Here is an 18,741-nt window from a genome sequence, read left to right on the forward strand (position 1 = left end):
TGAGAATTTTTAATTTCATTTATTGTGCTGTTCATCATTGTTTGCTTGCTCTTTAGTTCTTCTAGGTCCTTGTTAAAAGTTTCTTGTATTTTCTCCCTTCTATTTCCAAGATTTTGGATTATCTTTACTATCATTACTCTGAATTCCTTTTCAGGTAGACTGCCTATTTCCTCTTCATTTTTTTGGTCTGGTGGGTTTTTACCTTGCTCCTTCATCTGCTATGTATTTTTCTGTCTTCTCATTTTGCTTAACTTACTGTGTTTGGGGTTGCCTTTTTGCAGGCTGCAGTTTGTAGTTCCCATTGTTTTTTGTGTCTCCCCCAGTGGGTAATGTCTGTTCAGTGGGTTGTGTAGGCTTCCTGGTGGAGGGGACTGGTGCCTGTGTTCTGGTGGATGAGACTGGATCTTGTCTTTCGGTGGGTTGGACTGCATCTGGTGGTGTGTTTTGGGGTGTCTGTGGTCTTATTATGATTTTAGGCAGCCTCTCTGCTAATGGGTGGGGTTGTGTTCCTGTCTTGCTAGTTGTTTGACATGGTGTGTCCATCACTGGAGCTTGCTGGGTGTTGATTGGAGCTGGGTTTTAACGTTGAGATGGAGATCTCTGGGAGAGCTCCGACCAATTGATATTATGTGGGGCCAGGAGGTCTCTGGTGGTCCAATGTCCTGAACTCGGCTCTCCCACCTCAGAGGCTCAGGCCTGACACCTGGCTGTGGAGCACCAAGACCCTGTCAGTCACACGGCTCAGAAGAAAAGGCAGAAAAGAAAGAAAGAAATATAAAGTTATTAAAATAAAAATTTAAAAATATATTATTAAAATTAAAAAGTAAGAAAAAAAAAGAAGATAGCAACCAAACCAATAAACAAATCCACCATGATAACAAGGGCTAAAAACTAAAGTAAGATAAGCATATAAATAAGATACTAGTCAATCACATACAGCAAACCCCAAGTCTACAGTTGCTCCCAAAGTCCACCGCCTCAATTTTGGGATGATTCGTTGTCTCTTCAGGTATTCCACAGATGCAGGGTACAACAAGTTGGTTGTGGAGATTTAATCCACTGCTCCTGAGGCTACATGGAGAAATTTCCCTTTCTTTTCTTTGTTTGCACAGCTCTTGGGGTTCAGTTTTGGATTTGGTCCCACCTCTGCATGTAGGTCACTCTCTTACGTCTGTTCTTCACCCAGACAGGAGAGGGTTAAAGGAGCTGCTGATTAGGGGGCTGTGGCTCACTCAGGCTGGGGAGAGGGAGGGGTACTGAATGCAGGTGAGCCTGCAGTGGCAGAAGCCAGTGAGACGTTGCAACAGCCTGTGGGCACACCGTGTGTTCTCCCAGGGAAGTTGTCCCTGGATCACGGGACCCTGGGAGTAACAGGCTGCACAGGTTCCCAGGAGGGGATGTGTGGATAGTGACCTGTGCTTGCACACAGGATTCTTGGTGGCTGCAGCAGCAGCCTTAGTGTTCCATGCCCGTCTCTGGTGTCCGCACTGATAGTTGCGGCTCACACCCATCTCTGAAGCTCGTTTAGGCAATGCTCTGAATCCCCTCTCCTCATGAACCCCAAAACAATGGTCTCTTGCCTCTTAGGCAGTTCCAGACTTTTTCCTGGACTCCCTGCCGGCTAGCTTTTGCACACTAGCCCCCTGCAGGCTGTGTTCACATAGCCACCCCCAGCCCTCTCCCTGGAATCTGACCTCCTACGACCAAGCCTCAGCTCCCAGCCCCACCCGCACTGGCGGGTGAGCAGACAAGCATCTCAGGCTGGTGAGTGCTGGTCGACACCAGTCCTCTGTGTGGGAATCTCTCCGCTTTGCCCTCTGTACCCCTGTTGCTGCACTCTCCTCTGTGGCTCTGAAGCTTCCCCCCTGGCCATCCCTGGTCTCCGCCAGTGAAGGAGCTTCCTAGTGTGTGGAAATTTTTCCTCCTTCGCAGCTCCCTCCCAGAGGTGTAGGTCCTGTCCCTACTCTTTTATCTGTGTTTTTCTTTTTTCTTTTGCCCTATCCAGGTATGTGGGGAGTTTATTGCTTTTCGGGAATTGTGAGGTCTTCTGCAGCATTCAGTAGGTGTTCAATAGGAGTTTTTCCACATGTAGATGTATTTTTGATGTGTTTGTGGGGAAGAAGGTGATCTCCAGGACTTACTCCTCCACCATCTTGAAGGTCCTGGCCAGATGGAGTCATCTTTTAAGGCCTTGAATCAAATCAAATGTTTCTTCTCTGCTTAAAACCCTTTGGGGTCTTCCCATTGCACTTTGAATAAAACCTTAACATCATTTATACAGCTTGAGGTCTGGTGGGATATGTGGTCATTCATATTAACAAGGATACACACATGCGTGTACATATTCACCCTGGCCACAAGGTCCCTGAGCCAAGATAACCTATTGGTAGGGGTCTGGGACTCATCAGTGTCTTGCAGACCCAATACCCAGTATAATGCCTGACATGTAATTTGTGTTCAAAAATAATCGTTGAATAATAGATTAATGAAAGAAGTTTATTTGATATCATATTGAGTTTTACTGAATGGGAAGATATTATGCATGTTACCATTAACTTTGGAAGGTATTATGGAGAACATCTATTTTAAGTATAATGCAGACTCTGGAGCCAGACAACCTGGATTTAAAACTCAACTTTCTTAGTTATTATCTGTGAGATGCTAACTTACTTCACTTCTTTGAACCTCAGTTTCTTGTCTATAAAATAATGATAATAAGATGGCCTACTGCTATTATATATAGAATTGATGAACAACCAGGTCCTACTGTATAGCACAGGGAACTATATTCAATATCTTGTGATAAACCATAATGGAAAATAATAAAAGAAAAAGAATGTATACTTGCGTGTAACTGAATCACTTTGCTGTACAGCAGAAATTAACACAACCTTGTACAACAATGTAAATTATACTTCAAGAAAATAAACTAAAAAAAAGATGGCCTACTTCTTTTGGTTGTTATAAGAATTATAATGGTTAATATACATGAAGTGCTTAGAAAATATCTGCCACAGAGTATTTGCCATTATTATTATTATTATTATTATTATTATTATTATTACTCTACTCTCTACCTGGTACAGGAATGACTCCAACATTCCTGGCAGGTAGTTTTGCAATTCTAGTGATGGGGAATGCTCTTCCTGAAATCTTGAGCTACTTCTAACAAAATTCAAAGCTATTTATTGTAAGATTGGCCCCCTTCATTAGCATGGAAATCTATGCTAATAGCGACTCTATGCTAATTGTAATTAAAGGTTGATTCTGGGACCCAATTCCAATGTGTGTGTGTGGGGGTTCTTCCACACTAACAAGCAATTTCCAGACACCAGCTGGGTGTCCTAATAATTCAACTCAATTCTGACACTATCTACCTGGAGATGACATCAGATTCCACAGGTTAAGAGCTCAGTTGTACAAGATTGCACCTTTGTCCTTGCCACCCCCACCCCCAACTGCAAATGGCAGTCACTAGTCCAGATTGTTACCTGTGCTTCTGAGGGACTGGCTAGAGAAATCAGTTTCCCTGTGCAACTCCCTCCTTGGGTTCCATTAATTTGCTAGAGCAGCTCTCAGAATTCAAAGAAACATTTTACTCACTAGATTACCAGTTTATTATGAAAGGATGTAACTCAGGAACAGCCCGATGGACAGATGCAGAGATGCATAGGGCAAGGTATGGGGAAAGGGCCCAGAGCTTCCATGTCCTAATGGGGAGTGCCACTCTCCCCTAATCTCCATGTGTTCACCAAACCTGGAAGTTCTCTGAACCCACTCCTTTTGGGTTTTTATGGAGACGTCATTATATAGGCATGATTGATTAAAACATCGGCCATTGGTGATTGGTTCAAGCTTTAGGCCTTCTCCCCTCCCCAGAGGTCAGGGGGTGAACTGAAAGTTTCAACCCTCCAATCACTTGGTTGATAACCGGCCCCTGTCCTTAGGTAGGGCCCCAAAGTCACCTCATTAATATAACAAAAGACAGCTCTATGGTTTCCTTAGGAAATTCCAAGGGTTTTAAGAGCTCTGTGCCAGAAATGAGGATGAAGACCAAAACTATATTTTTTATTATAAATCACAGTATTACAGTAATAATCTTAATAACCTCTCGTATTTTACCAGTTACAAGGTGCTTTCACAAATATCTCATTTGATCCTGAGGATAGCCATCTAGGAGAAGTGTGGGTGAGTGATTGTCATTTCAATTTTACAGATATAGAAACTGAGACTGGGAGATTTGCCCAAGGTCGTGCAGCTACTAAGTAACCCAGGGCTCCATGATAAAAAAATTTCCAGGTGGAGGGCTTGTCTACCAAGGCTGTGTAAAATCATCCACTGGGACCATGAAAAAATATTTGAACTTTTCTCTATATTTGTCTCATCCTTTAAAATCATCTACATTTTACGTTTGTTTTCTAACTTATATAATGTTAGGATGATGCTGCATATTGATTGCTTATAAATAACATATATGTATTATATGACGAGCTCAAATAAAACTTTAAACTTTTCATTAAAGTATGCTTTCATGAAAGTATCTAGAAAAGTGTAAATATCATGAGTGCACCGCTCAATGAATTTTCACAAACTGAACACACCAAGGTAAGCAGCTATCAAATCAAGAAACAGAATATTACCAGTGATATTACCACGGTCTCCCTTCTGCTCCCTCCCATTTATTACCATCCACCCCCAACTCCTGTAACAACTATCCTGATCTCTACAACACAGATTTGCTTTGCTAGTTTTTGCACGTTATGTAAATGATATAAATGGAACCATACAGCATGCTTTATGTTGAGCCATATGAAATGGTCAATATTCAGCAGTTTTTGATCTTCATAAAGACAATTTCATGTGGTTCATCCTAATACTTTGTGTGTGTTTCCTTTCTCCCTCACTTAATTTTTACTTGTGAGAATCATCTATGTTGATGTGTGTAGCTGCATATCATTCGTACACATCACCGTATGCTATCACATTACGTGACTGTACCACAATTAGTTTATTCATTGATGGGCATTTGTGTAGTTTCTGATATGTGGCTATTATGAATAATACTTGAATGAACATTCTAATATCTGACTTTTAGTGACCACGTGCCGGGTATATGCCTAGGAGAGGAGTTCCTCCGTCATTGGCTTTCCTGATATTCAGCTTCAGTAATTGCTGCCAAAGAGTTTTCCAAAGTGGCTGCACCAATTTGCACTCCCGCAACCTCTCCAACACTGCACATTCTGTCTTTTTAATTTTAGCTCTTCCAGCGGGCGTACTGTTAGAGGTTTTAATTTGTACTTCTCTGATGAATAATGAGGTGAACATGCCTTTATCATGGGCTCATTGGTCATGCTCAAATATTTTGTATTAAAAGGTAGTGCACCGTAAAGAGCTTCAAGACTTGGGAAGAGTGGGATATTTTCTCTAATAGCCTGGACTACTTTTTTCTCAGACTGCTGTGCGGGAGGAAGTCCCTGTCTTCTGGTGCTGAGACCAGGGGAAAGGGAGTGGGCGCAAATGGAGAGGGGACATGAAGACTTCCCCTTCTCCTTTCCGCAGGGTTGGCTCTGGGTGTGAGAAACTTGTTCTGCAACCAGCACTCAGTTTTCTGCTCTGATGTGGTGTGTTCCTGGTCCTGGGGTCCTGGGGCAGATGTCTTTTCAGTGAGGCAAAGGCTGTTTTCACTACATTCAGAGCAACCTGTTAGGAATTTAAGTGCAAGACTAAGTGAGACTTAAAGGACTAATAAAATATCGAGTCCAAACTTCCTATAACCTTCTTGGGTAGTCATTGGCCTCTTCTTGCATACTTTCAGCGAAGGTGAACTCACTACTGCATGTGAAATCCTTTTCATTGCTGGGCTATTTAATTCCTGATATGAACAGAAATCTGCCTTTCTGTACCCTGAACTCATGGACCCATGCTCTTTCCTCTGGGATCACATTTGAAAGGTCTGAAGACAGCTGTCATGTGCCCTCTAAGTCTTGCCATCTTTGTATGAAACTCCCCCATTTCTCACTCACGGCTCACGTGACAAGAGGCCTCACCCTTCTGCTCACATTCATTTGGATAGAGTAAAAGTTGGTCAGTGTCTGCCTTCAAGGGCAGTGTCCAGGAGGAGACTCCAGAGGCTGCTGACCTGTCCAGCTCTGTTGCAGATGCATCTCTCTCTGTGTTAGCACAGAGAGAGCTGCATCTGCTCCCAGCCTCCACATGGCCAGACCTTTCAGATCATTCACTTTTCCATTCAGACCTCATGTGCTAAGTTAGGCTTTTCCAGACTACCTGACTAAACAGACTTCCTCACCAGACACTGTCTCGTCATCTTGTTTTATTCTCTACATTTTCTTATTTATGCATTTGTTTAGTTGCTTTTCGTCTGTCTTCCTGCATTCATCTAAGCTCTGGGAGGCAGATCTTTATGTATCTCATTCATCACTGTATCTCCAGTGCTTGGAACGGTGCTGGCCCATACAAGGCTCTCAGATTTTCTTTAAAGGAAAGAAATGGTGGGGTCCAGATTTGAATTCCGGCAGTCGGATTCCTGAGCTTACGTCCTGAACCCCCGTGCACGTTGCCCCCACCCCATACATTATTTAACTCTGTCTTGCACATTTAGCCTTCCTCCCACTCTGTTAGATGCTACATTTCTGTGCTCTTGCCTTCGCAAGCACCTGGCTTTGGCTGGGCCCCAGTGTGTGCGGCCATCTCTGACTCAGGCCCAGCGCTTCCATGGCCAGTAGGTGGTGCTGTTGGGAAGAGAAAAGGGGTCCCCAGGGCTTTTAAAGGCTGGCCAGTGGTTGAGACTGTTGGAGAGGAGGAGAGATGGGGGTCTTCAGGTTAGATAGCTCTGCCAGCCCACCTGCCTCTTCTTCTAGCCATTTCCAGGTGTGAGGCCAGTGTCTGTGGGAGAGAAGAGAGAGCAGGAATGGGTGAGTCCAGACCTGGTGCCCATTGGCTGAGATGTCCTGGGGCTAATGATGGTAGTGGGGATGGAGAGGGAAGACGTGGGGATATCCCCCACTATACTACCTCTCTAAGCCAGGACCTGCCAGTTCGTACTTATACAGGGCTGATCTGGGCACCTGCCTGTTGATCTAATGTCCTCCAGCCAACACACACACACACACACACACACACACACACACACACACGCAGAATGGGGCTAGAGAGGGGCACCAGGCCGCAGGCACTAAGACTTCTGGGCTTGCAGTTTTCCGGAGAGGTCTTCCTATTCCAACCTTGGGCTGCAAATTTCTCCAGTGTGGAGAGTCTCATCTGCTCTCCATCTGTATTCCCGTACCATCAAGCATCGTGTCTTATACATGCAGGTACCTGGTTAGGGTGATCATATCGTCTTGGTTCATGGGGGACTATCCCAATGTTAACACCAAAGTCTGGCATCCTGGGAACCCCTTCAGTTCCAGGCCAGCCAGGATGAGTTTTGTCACCCTAACAATAAAAGAAGCCTCCTTCATCTCTGCCTCAGAGGACATGCTGGTTGGCTGACTCCGAGAGTGTCTAAAACTTAATGTGGTTGGTCCTATGAAGACAGCCAAAGAGCACAGCCAGGCCCATGGGCCATCATCTGGGGCTCTCGTGCTGACAGGAGACACAGGCCACTCACACACAAGGCAGCTGTAAGGGACCACAGACCCCTAGGGACCAGTGTGGGTGCATGGCGCCCAGGCTGAAGTGCTGCAGGGGTCTCCCGCTACACTTAGGAAGTGGGCCTGACATCATGGAAGGTTTCCTGGAGGAAGTGAGTTTGAAACACATGGGTCGGAAGACACAAGCAGGAGGAGGATCCTGGATTGGAGAGGGGCAGGTGCAGGTGGTAAGGAGGCTACGATGGTTGTCAGGTGCACATGAGCGTGGAACAGATGGACCACACTGGCTCAGGAGAGAAGGGAGGTCCAGAAGGCGAGGTAGTAAGGAATAAAGGGGAAAGAGATGTGCTAAACCCTGGCTGAGAAGATTGGATTTGGAAGCTAGTGAGGAATTACTGTAAGGTGCCACTCAGGGCTGAAGTGTTTGGCCCAAAACACATACTTAGAAAAGTCCTAAATTTGGGGGAGCCACTTCTCATCACTTACCTGTCCTCCTCCTTTCCTTTAGCCTCAAGCCATGGTCCCTCTGCTGGTCTTCAGGAGTTTGGACCCCCGAAGGGCCTCTGGGGAATATATTAGAGGTCAGAGTAATTTCCTCTGTCTCCTGACCTCGGGGTCAGGTCTTCTGAATCTCCCTGTCCCACTAGGCTCCTCTGGCCCCAGTCCCAACTCTGCCCAAGAGAATTAGATGAGTGAGGTGAGTCTCAGTGCTAGACAAGCAGAGCGAAGCTTAGCTGTCACACTGGTATCATCACCCCCTAGTTGTACACCTCCAGTTCATAGAAGCATGACAAGTCCAAAAGCAGCTCCTGTCACCAGCAAACAGATCTCATCATATGAATTTTCTTAAACTGAATCCAAATTTGTAATTTCAGCCTATTTCTCTTCCAACTCCATCCTTTGCAAACTCACAGAAATCCATTTCCTCCCTCACAAAAGCACTTAAAATACTTGAGCAAGGCTATCCTGCTCCTTCGGCCAATTTCTTCTCTAGACTAAATAGATTTCAATAGTTGCTACACTGAAAGTCCTCAGGCCATGGTTCCATCACGCATCCCCCTCCCCTGGGGCCTCTGGAGCCTGGCACGGGGCCTGTGCAGAGTGGTTCTCCACAAACAGCTACCGAAGGAGTGGATGAATCCCACCACCCTCCCTTATGCTCTTGTCAGTTTGCATCTTCTCTTGGCACACAGAGCCCATGGGTCCCACACTTGTCACATATTGAGTTAACTGGGTCAAAAGTTGAAGTCAAATCAAGTTAGAGAAAATTTAAAAGTTTATGGTATGAACAAAAGGACAGTTTGCAGAACTGGAAGACTTCTAGCAGAAAGTGGCAAGAAGCTGAGAAAAAGAGGGTCGTAGCTTGGTTTCTTTTTTTTTTTTCTTTTTTTGATGTGGACCATTTTTAGAGTCTTTATTGAATTTGTTACAATACTGCTTCTGTTTTATGTCTTGGTTGATTTGGCCCTGAAGCATATGGGATTTTAGCTCCCTGACCAGGGATCCAACCCACACCCACTGCACTGGGGAGCAAAGTCTTAACCACTGGACCACCAGGGAAGTCCCTAGAGCTCTGTTTTGAAAGTGAGGAAGTACATTGATCTCTACCGTGATTGGCCACTAGAAACCTGCATCCCTTTTTGGCTAACGGTGCTACACAAAATTACTCTTTTGTAGCTGATTGGCTGGGAAGCTATGAAATCATGCTGACATGAAGAAAGCTTAAGTTTGCTTATGGTCAGAAGCCAACAGTTTGGGGGAATCAGGACAGTTTTAGTTTTGGTTATGTGGCTGTGGGTGTTTGGTGGAGGGATATATGAAAACTATGGCATCTATTTGTGGTTTTCTTTAACAATTGTCAGCAAGGACTCCTAGCATCTGGGACTCTCCCTGGTAATACGCTTCCCCCACCCCCCAGCTTCTGAAAGGCTTCAGCTCAGATGCAAATAGCTGAGGGAGTCTAGGTGCTGTGGGCTTGGTCCTGGCTGTCCCCATGGCCCAGGTCTGTGTCACTAGGGCCCCAGCTCCAGCAGCAGCAACAGCGCAGGAAGGGCTGGGTCAGAGCTCTGTGAGCATGAGCACGGTGCGGTGGTTCCTATGACAGAGCTTGATGAAGGCCTGCTGGCTCCCTGACGTCTGCTCCCCTATCTGCAATCTGCAGGTTTGTCTCCCTCCATCTGTTGAGGCCTCCCCTGTAATCAGCGGGTTATCTTCTTTTGGATATGGCTGGACTCCCCCTGCTTGTCTGCCCCGTGCTTCTGCTCAGCATCTGAGTGTCTGATCTTGGACTCCAATATGTGCACACTTTTAATGCGAGAGATCAAAGACATTCCTTGGGCTTGAGCCAGGCTGGAAAAATGTCCCAGAACATCCTCAGCCCAGTCAGAAGCTTTCCTGCTGGGAAGGCTCTCTGGAGTCTCTTTGCAGGCTGGGGCCCTGGGGAGCAGCTGGCTTATTCCAAAATTGGAAAATGGAAGAGAAAACTTGTTCCAAGCAGGCAAGAGAACTGATTCAGACCCCTGGAGATGTTCAGGGACTTGATATGTGCAGGAGGTTTTGGAAAGTGTCCTTTGGCATGTGTGGCCTGTGGAAAGACAGCTCTCTAGCTCTGCACAGGGATGCTGCCTGCTTGGATCTTCAGCACCTGGCACCTGGTAGGTGATCAGTGAGTGCTTCTTAGGTTCATGAATGAATGAATGAGAAGAAGACAGCTTCTAGAAACTTCATCTGTGTGTCATGGGCACTTTCCTCATGCAAATAGGAGTCTGTTGTGGAGTCAAGAGAAACTCTGGTTAGAATCTTGACTTCACTACTTACTAGCTTTGTGAGGCCAGACCAGTTCCTTAACAAAGGGGCAATATACACCCCCTGAGGCTACTGCCAGGATTCCCTTAGAGAATGTGCGTAGACCTCAGGGCCTGGCACTTGCCACCTGCAGACTCAGTGAGTGCCTGAGGGCTCCATGTTGCCGCTTGAAATCTCCCCCAAGTCATCTTCCAGCTCTTTCTTGCCTTAGAAAATCTCCAAGATTGAGACACTGGGGTGGTCCCAGTGCTGGAAAGACCTCAGTTCAGCCAAACAGCTGAGACCTTGGGCTCCCCTTCAGGGAGGGGCTGTCCTGGCCATCCATGGGGGCACAGCCGTACAGGCTGAGGAGAAAGGGGGACCCGGGGGATGAGGGAGGAACCTCTTTACCCCTCAGGAGGCTGGCCCTTGACTCAAGCCTCAGGGCCCAGGTCAGACCTCAGGGCACAGCTGAGAAACCGCCATTGGTTCTCTCCTGTAAGTCTGGAGTCTACTCGGCCCTTTCATGCAACCTCAGAGCCCACAGCCTTGTGTATCCTCCACAACTGGGCAGTGACAGGGTGCAGGGAGGTGACCCAGGATGCCTGACTTTTCTGAAATCTGGCCAGATGGTAGGGCAGAGTTTGTGTTCATCTCAGATGCACACCTAGGTCTTCCCTCTGACAGGGATGCTATGCTTGTGGGTATCATGGCTCTTCCATGTAACTCCCCTCCTACCCATTTTAGCCCTTTTGTGTGGAAAACAAGGATCAGAGAGGAAAGATGCTGTAGTGGAAAGAATCCTGGACCTGAAGTTTTGAGGCCCCAGCCCCAGGTGGATTTTCTCAGGTGTAAAATGTGGGCATAGCTGAGCCTATGATATATTGTGGATGGGGGTGAGATGGTCCAGGTGCCCCTTAAGGAGGCTTCTTTGAGCATGGCTGTTCTATGTACCTTAGAGGGCTGTTTCTTTTTTTTTTTAAAAACAATTAATTAATTAATTTTTGGCTGCAATGGGTCTTTGCTGCTGTGCGCGGGCTTTCTCTACTTGCGGTGAGCGGGGCTACTCTTTGTTCCAGTGTGTGGGCGTCTCATTGTGGTAGTTTCTCTTGTTGCACAACATGGCCTCTAGGCGCCCGGGCTTCAAGAGTTGTGGCTCAAGGGCTCTGGAGCGCAGGCTTAGTAGTTGTGGCATGCGGGCTTAGTTGCTCTGCAGCATGTGGGATCTTCCGGGACCAGGGCTCGAACCCGTGTCCCCTGCATTGGCAGGTGGATTGTTAACCACTGTGCCACCAGGGAAGCCCTGGAGGGCTGTTTTTTATTCCTATTCCAGATTATCAAAAAAGGAAAAAATAGTCATCACAAGCACAGCAGGTGGTTGGTTGGTGGAGAGGAATAAGCACACATCAAGTCAGGCATCAGTTTTAGGATCAGCTTTATTCTGCATTTTACCTTCACCAGGGAGAAGAAAGCAAAGAAGCTGGAGAACAGACCAGCCTGCACCACACAGTCACAGATCACATCTCTAAAGAGTATACATGGTGGAAATATAGGGCCTAAAGCAGGTCAGCAATGAAGCAAAAAGATCAACCATCAGGACCCCAAACATTTCATCTCATCTTTCCTTATTGGCTGTTTGGAATCAATTTCATTTAGTTTCCTTTTTAAAAGCACAGCCAACATTCCAACATCTAATCATTTTCTGTTCTTTTTCGGGGATGCAGAGACAAAATTACCCAGTTTTTGATTTTTGCAACATCACCAACTTCTTCTCCACAGCCATGGTGGTGGTGATCCACACAAAGACCACCAAAATTCAGTTTGTTTTGAGGCTCAAGTGAGAGGTTGACACTCTGAAAGAAGGATGGAGGCATCCTTGGCTGTTACACGCCCAGGGCTGGGTGAATTTTTGCCCCAAAGGAGCTGAACTAGGCTTCTTTGGTCGCCCCTGATAACCACATCATATTGCTACAGCAGAGACATTCTAATAGATTGTTGACAACATTTATTCACAGAGGTTGAGGAAGTACAGAAAGAACTGTCTTCAGAGACACAGACCAAGTCCTGGAATACTGAAGAAGCCAGGAGGCAAGAGCAGGGTGCACATAGACGTACCTATAGGAGAAGGTCATCATGACAGGGGTTGGAGTTGGGCTGGGATCATCTTCTTGACCCCCAAATGGCATTATGAGCAGCTACTTTCCCTTGCCAGGGGGTAAGCACTTCTCCTGGACTTTCTGTGGGCAAACCTCCACACGTTTTATCTGAGATATCTCCTGGCATGTCTCCACACACTGAGGTGGGCTTTGGTCTTGACATAGAGGTAGGCATGGGTCTTGGCCTTGCTGTAAGAAGTTTTCTTGGTTTAACTCCTGGCACTGAGGAAGATGCACCTCTTGAGCTTGCACTGGGCACTTCTTTTGGCAAGGGTGCTGGCATGGGGGGAGGCACACCTCCTCAGCCTTTGCCTGGCAATGCCCTTGGGTCTTTTGAAGACTTGGAGGAGGCACACATGGCTGTTTGCACTGCTGCTTATTAAAGGACATCCTAGGGTGATTTGCAGGACCTGCAACAAACACAAGCTTTGAAATTATTTGCATTAACAGTAACAGGCTGGGAATTGGCGGGATGAAGGATTGTTAGAGGGGAACGGGGAGCGAATGATTATTAACACTAAGAGCTCATTTCTCTGCTGATTTTTATTCCTTTCTCTTTTCTATCCCTACTTCAGCTCTCTCTGACACCCGTCTCCTAGGTGGGGATATTCTCAGAGATTTTGTCAATATCTATAGGCCCAAACTCCTAAACCCAATCCTTCCATGGGTCTTTTCATTCTCTCCTATTTGACTAATCTTTTTGAAAATTAGATGCAGGAGACTAGGTAGAATACACAGAATGGCTTGAGAAGCCCAAGAAATGGCAAACCACTTCAAAAATCAGAATAAACTACAGTCCAGTAGAGGAAGAGGATAGTAGCTTCCCCGTCACAGAGCAGAAAGGGAGAGAGAGGGCACAGATGTCCTCACTTACCTGATCTTCAACAACCCTCAACAAAGGATGTGGATGGAGGAGGCTAGCCTGGTAGGGACTTTTATATAGTGCTTGGTCCAGCCTCCTGCAAGACAGACTGGCCACGTGGGCTGAGGTCTTAATTGTGGAGTCACCATAACAAGCTTCCTCTGAAATTGCCATGGATTGAGTCACTGCTTGGGATGCCTGTTAATCAGCCTCCATTTTGACCTCTGGGTCCTCATCAGGCCTCAGCAGGGAGGGGCTTCTGTCATATCTCTCTTCTTTATTTATTTATTTTTTTAATTTTTATTTTATTTTTATTGAGTATAATTGCTTTACAATGGTATGTTAGTTTCAGATTCACAACAAAATGAATCAGTTATATATATACATATGTTCCCATATCTCTTCCTGCTTGCGTCTCCCTCCCTCCCACCCTCCCTATCCCACCCCTCCAGGTGGTCACAAAGCACCGAGCTGATCTCCCTGTGCTATACGGCTGCTTCCCACTAGCTATCTACATTACGTTTGGTAGTGTATATATGTCCATGCCTCTCTCTCGCTTTGTCACAGTTTACCCTTCCCCCTCCCCATACCCTCAAGTCCATTCTCTAGTAGGTCTGTGTCTTTATTCCTGTCTTACCCCTAGGTTCTTCATGACATTTTTTTTTCTTAAATTCCATATATATGTGTTAGCATATGGTATTTGTCTTTCTCTTTCTGACTTACTTCACTCTGTATGACAGACTCTAGGTATATCCACCTCATTACAAATAGCTCAATTTCGCTTCTTCTTTTTTTTTTTTTTTTTTACATCTTTATTGGGGTATAATTGCTTTACAATGGTGTGTTAGTTTCTGCTTTATAACAAAGTGAATCAGTCATACATAAACATATGTTCCCATATGTCTTCCCTGTTGCGTCTACCTCCCTCCCACCCTCCCCATCCCACCCCTCCAGGCTGTCACAAAGCACCAAGCCAATATCCCTGTGCCATGCAGCTGCTTCCCACTAGCTATCTACCTTACTGCGTTTGTTAGTGTGTATATGCCCATGACTCTCTCTCGCCCTGTCACAGCTCACCCTTCCCCCTCCCCATAACCTCAAGTCCGTTCTCTAAGAGTTCTGCATCTTTATTCCTGCTTTACCCCTAGGTTTTTCATGACATTTTTTTTTCTTAAATTCCATATATATGTGTTAGCATACGGTATTTGTCTTTCTCCTTCTGACTTACTTCACTCTGTATGACAGACTCTAGGTCTATCCACCTCATTACAAATAGCTCAATTTCGTTTCTTTTTATGGCTGAGTAATATTCCATTGTATATATGTGCCACATCTTCTTTATCCATTCATCCGATGATGGACACTTAGGTTGTTTCCATCTCTGGGCTATTGTAAATAGAGCTGCAATGAACATTTTGGTACATGACTCCTTTTGAATTATGGTTTTCTCAGGGTATATGCCCAGTAGTGGGATTGCTGGGTCATATGGTAGTTCTATTTGTAGTTTTTTAAGGAACCTCCATACTGTTCTCCACAGTGGCTGTATCAATTTACATTCCCACCAACAGTGTAAGAGGGTTCCCTTTTCTCCACACCCTCTCCAGCATTTATTGTTTCTAGATTTTTTGATGATGGCCATTCTGACTGGTGTGAGATGATATCTCATTGTAGTTTTGATTTGCATTTCTCTAATGATTAGTGATGTTGAGCATTCTTTCATGTGTTTGTTGGCAGTCTGTATATCTTCTTTGGAGAAATGTCTATTTAGGTCTTCTGCCCATTTTTGGATTGGGTTGTTTGTTTTTTTGATATTGAGCTACATGAGCTGCTTGTGTATTTTGGAGATTAATCCTATGTCCGTCACTTCTTTTGCAAATATTTTCTCCCATTCTGAGGGTTGTCTTTTGGTCTTGTTTATGGTTTCCTTTGTTGCAAAAAAGGTTTTAAGTTTCATTAGGTCCCATTTGTTTATTTTTGTTTTTATTTCCATTACTCTAGGAGGTGGGTCAAAAAGGACCTTGCTGTGATTTATGTTATAGAGTGTCCTGCCTATGCTTTCCTCTAAGAGTTTGATAGTTTCTGGCCTTACATTTAGGTCTTTAATCCATTTTGAGCTTATTTTTGTGTATGGTGTTAGGGAGTGATCTAATCTCATACTTTTACATGTAGTTGTCCAGTTTTCCCAGCACCACTTATTGAAGAGGCTGTCCTTTCTCCACTGTACATTCCTGCCTCCTTTATCAAAGATAAGGTGACCATACGTGCGTGGGTTTATCTCTGGGCTTTCTATCCTGTTCCATTGATCTACATTTCTGTTTTTGTGCCAGTACCATACTGTCTTGATTACTGTAGCTTTGTAGTATAGTCTGCAGTCAGGAAGCCTGATTCCTCCAGCTCCGTTTTTCGTTCTCAATATTGCTTTGGCTATTCGGGGTCTTTTGTGTTTCCATACAAATTGTGAACTTTTGTGTTCTAGTTCTGTGAAAAATGCCAGTGGTAGTTTGATAGGGATTGCATTGAATCTGTAGATTGCTTTGGGTAGTAGAGTCATTTTCACAATGTTGATTCTTCCAATCCAAGAACATGGTATATCTTTCCATCTATTTGTATCTTCTTTAATTTCTTTCATCAGTGTCTTATAATTTTCTGCATACAGGTCTTTTGTCTCCTTAGGTAGGTTTATTCCTAGATATTTTATTCTTTTTGTTGCAATGGTAAATGGGAGTGTTTTCTTGATTTCACTTTCAGATTTTTCATCCTTAGTGGATAGGAATGCCAGAGATTTCTGTGCATTAATTTTGTATCCTGCTACTTTACCAAATTCATTGATTATCTATAGTAGTTTTCTGGTAGCATCTTTAGGATTCTCTATGTATAGTATCATGTCATCTGCAAAGAGTGACAGCTTTACTTCTTCCTTTCCGATTTGGATTCCTTTTATTTCCTTTTCTTCTCCAATTGCTGTGGCTAAAGCTTCCAAAACTCTGTTGAATAAGAGTGGTGAGAGTGGGCAACCTTGTCTTGTTCCTGATCTTAGTGGAAATGCTTTCAGTTTTTCACCATTGAGGACGATGTTGGCTGTGGGTTTGTCATATATGACGTTTATTATGTTGAGGAAAGTTCCCTCTATGCCTACTTTCTGCAGGGTTTTTATCATAAATGGGTGTTGAATTTTGTTGAAAGCTTTCTCTGCATCTATTGAGATGATCATATGGTTTTTCTCCTTCAATTTGTTAAGAGGGTGTATCACGTTGATTGATTTGCGTATATTGAAGAATCCTTGCATTCCTGGAATAAACCCCACTTGATCATGGTGTATGATCCATTTAATGTGCTGTTGGATTCTGTTTGCTAGTATTTTGTTGAGGATTTTTGCATCTATGTTCATCAGTGATACTGGCCTGTAGTTTCCTTTCTTTGTGACATCCTTGTCTGGTTTTGGTATCAGGGTGATGGTGGCCTCGTAGAATGAGTTGGGGAGTGTTCCTCCCTCTGCTATATTTTGGAAGAGTTTGAGAAGGAGAGGTGATAGCTCTTCTCTAAATGTTTGATAGAATTCGCCTGTGAAGCCATCTGGTCCTGGGCTTTTGTTTGTTTGAAGATTTTTAATCACAGTTTCAATTTCAGTGCTTGTGATTGGTCTGTTCATATTTTCTATTTCTTCCTGATTCAGTCTTGGCATGTTGTGCATTTCTAAGAATTTGTCCATTTCTTCCAGGTTGTCCATTTTATTGGCATAGAGTTGCTTGTAGTAATCTCTCATGATCTTTTGTATTTCTGCAGTGTCAGTTGTTCCTTCTCCTTTTTCATTTCTAATTCTATTGATTTCAGTCTTCTCCCTTTTTTTCTTGATGAGTCTGGCTAATGGTTTATCAATTTTGTTTATCTTCTCAAAGAACCAGCTTTTAGTTTTATTCATCTTTGCTATCGTGTCCTTCATTTCTTTTTCATTTAGTTCTGATCTGATTTTTATGATTTCTTTCCTTCTGCTAACTTTGGGGTTTTTTTGTTCTTCTTTCTCTAATTGCTTTAGGTGCAAATTTAGGTTGTTTATTCGAGATGTTTCCTGTTTTTTAAGGTAGGATTGTATTGCTATATACTTCCCTCTTAGAACTGCTTTTGCTACATCTCATAGATTTTGAGTCGTCGTGCCTCCATTGTCATTTGTTTCTAGGTATTTTTTGATTTCCTCTTTGATTTCTTCAGTGATCACTTCGTTATTAAGTAGTGTATTGTTTAGCCTTCATGTGTTTGTATTTTTTACAGATCTTTTCCTGTAATTGATATCTAGTCTCATAGCATTGTGGTCGGAAAAGATACTTGATACAATTTCAATTTTCTTAAATTTACCAAGGCTTGATTTGTGACCCAAGATATGATCTATCCTGGAGAATGTTCCATGAGTACTTGAGAAAAATGTGTATTCTGTTGTTTTTGGATGGAATGTCCTATAAATATCAATTAAGTCCATCTTGTTTAATGTGTCATTTAAAGCTTGTGTTTCCTTATTTACTTTCATTTTGGGTCATCTGTCCATTGGTGAAAGTGGGGTGTTAAAGTCCCCTATTATGAATGTGTTACTATCGATTTCCCCTTTAATGGCTGTTAGTATTTGCCTTATGTATTGAGGCGCTCCTATGTTGGGTGCATAAATATTTACAATTGTTATATCTTCCTCTTGGATCGATCCCTTGATCATTATGTAGTGTCCTTCTTTGTCTCTTCTAATAGTCTTTTTTTAAAGTCTATTTTTTCTGATATGAGAATTGCTACTCCAGCTTTCTTTTGGTTTCCATTTGCATGGAATATCTTTTTCCATCCCCTTGCTTTCAGTCTGTATGTGTCCCTAGGTCTGAAGTGGGTCTCTTGTATGCAGCAAATATATGTGTCTTGTTTTTGTATCCATTCAGCCAATCTGTGTCTTTCGGTGGGAGCATTTAGTCCATTTATATTTAAGGTAATTATCGATATGTATGTTCCCATTCCCATTTTCTTAATTGTTTTGGGTTTGCTATTGTAGGTCTTTTCCTTCTCTTGTGTTTCTTGCCTAGAGAAGTTCCTTTAGCAGTTGTTGTAGAGCTGGTTTGGTGGTGCTGAACTCTCTCAGCTTTTGCTTGTCTGTAAAGGTTTTAATTTCTCCATCAAATCTGAATGAGATCCTTCCTGGGTAGAGTAATCTTGGTTGCAGGTTTTTCTCCTTCATCACTTTAAATATGTCCTGCCCCTCTCTTCTGGCTTTCAGAGTTTCTGCTGAAAGATCAGCTGTTAACCTTATGGAGATGCCCTTGTGTGTTATTTGTTGTTTTTCCCTTGCTGCTTTTAATATGTT

At 43.9% G+C, this 18,741-nt stretch overlaps 1 protein-coding gene across 1 annotated transcript; it reads right to left on the reverse strand.

Annotated features, from left to right (window-relative positions):
* Positions 1-12,589: 12,589 nt before the first annotated feature.
* On the reverse strand, positions 12,590-13,458 carry PRR9 (proline rich 9). The gene is made up of 2 exons (XM_060142342.1): positions 13,425-13,458; positions 12,590-12,960 (listed from the first exon to the last, which is right to left on the reverse strand). The coding sequence occupies exon 2, from the start codon at positions 12,938-12,940 to the stop codon at positions 12,590-12,592; it is 351 nt and encodes a 116-aa protein (XP_059998325.1). The 5' UTR covers positions 12,941-12,960; positions 13,425-13,458.
* Between the last annotated feature and the right edge of the window lie 5,283 nt (positions 13,459-18,741).

The sequence above is a fragment of the Lagenorhynchus albirostris genome, chromosome 2, assembly GCF_949774975.1.
Source record: "Lagenorhynchus albirostris chromosome 2, mLagAlb1.1, whole genome shotgun sequence".
Taxonomy (NCBI): Eukaryota; Metazoa; Chordata; class Mammalia; order Artiodactyla; family Delphinidae; genus Lagenorhynchus; species Lagenorhynchus albirostris.

Bases quoted from the DNA above. Each gene is read 5' to 3' on its own strand.
- PRR9 (XM_060142342.1), bottom strand. From the start codon at position 12,940: ATGTCCTTTAATAAGCAGCAGTGCAAACAGCCATGTGTGCCTCCTCCA.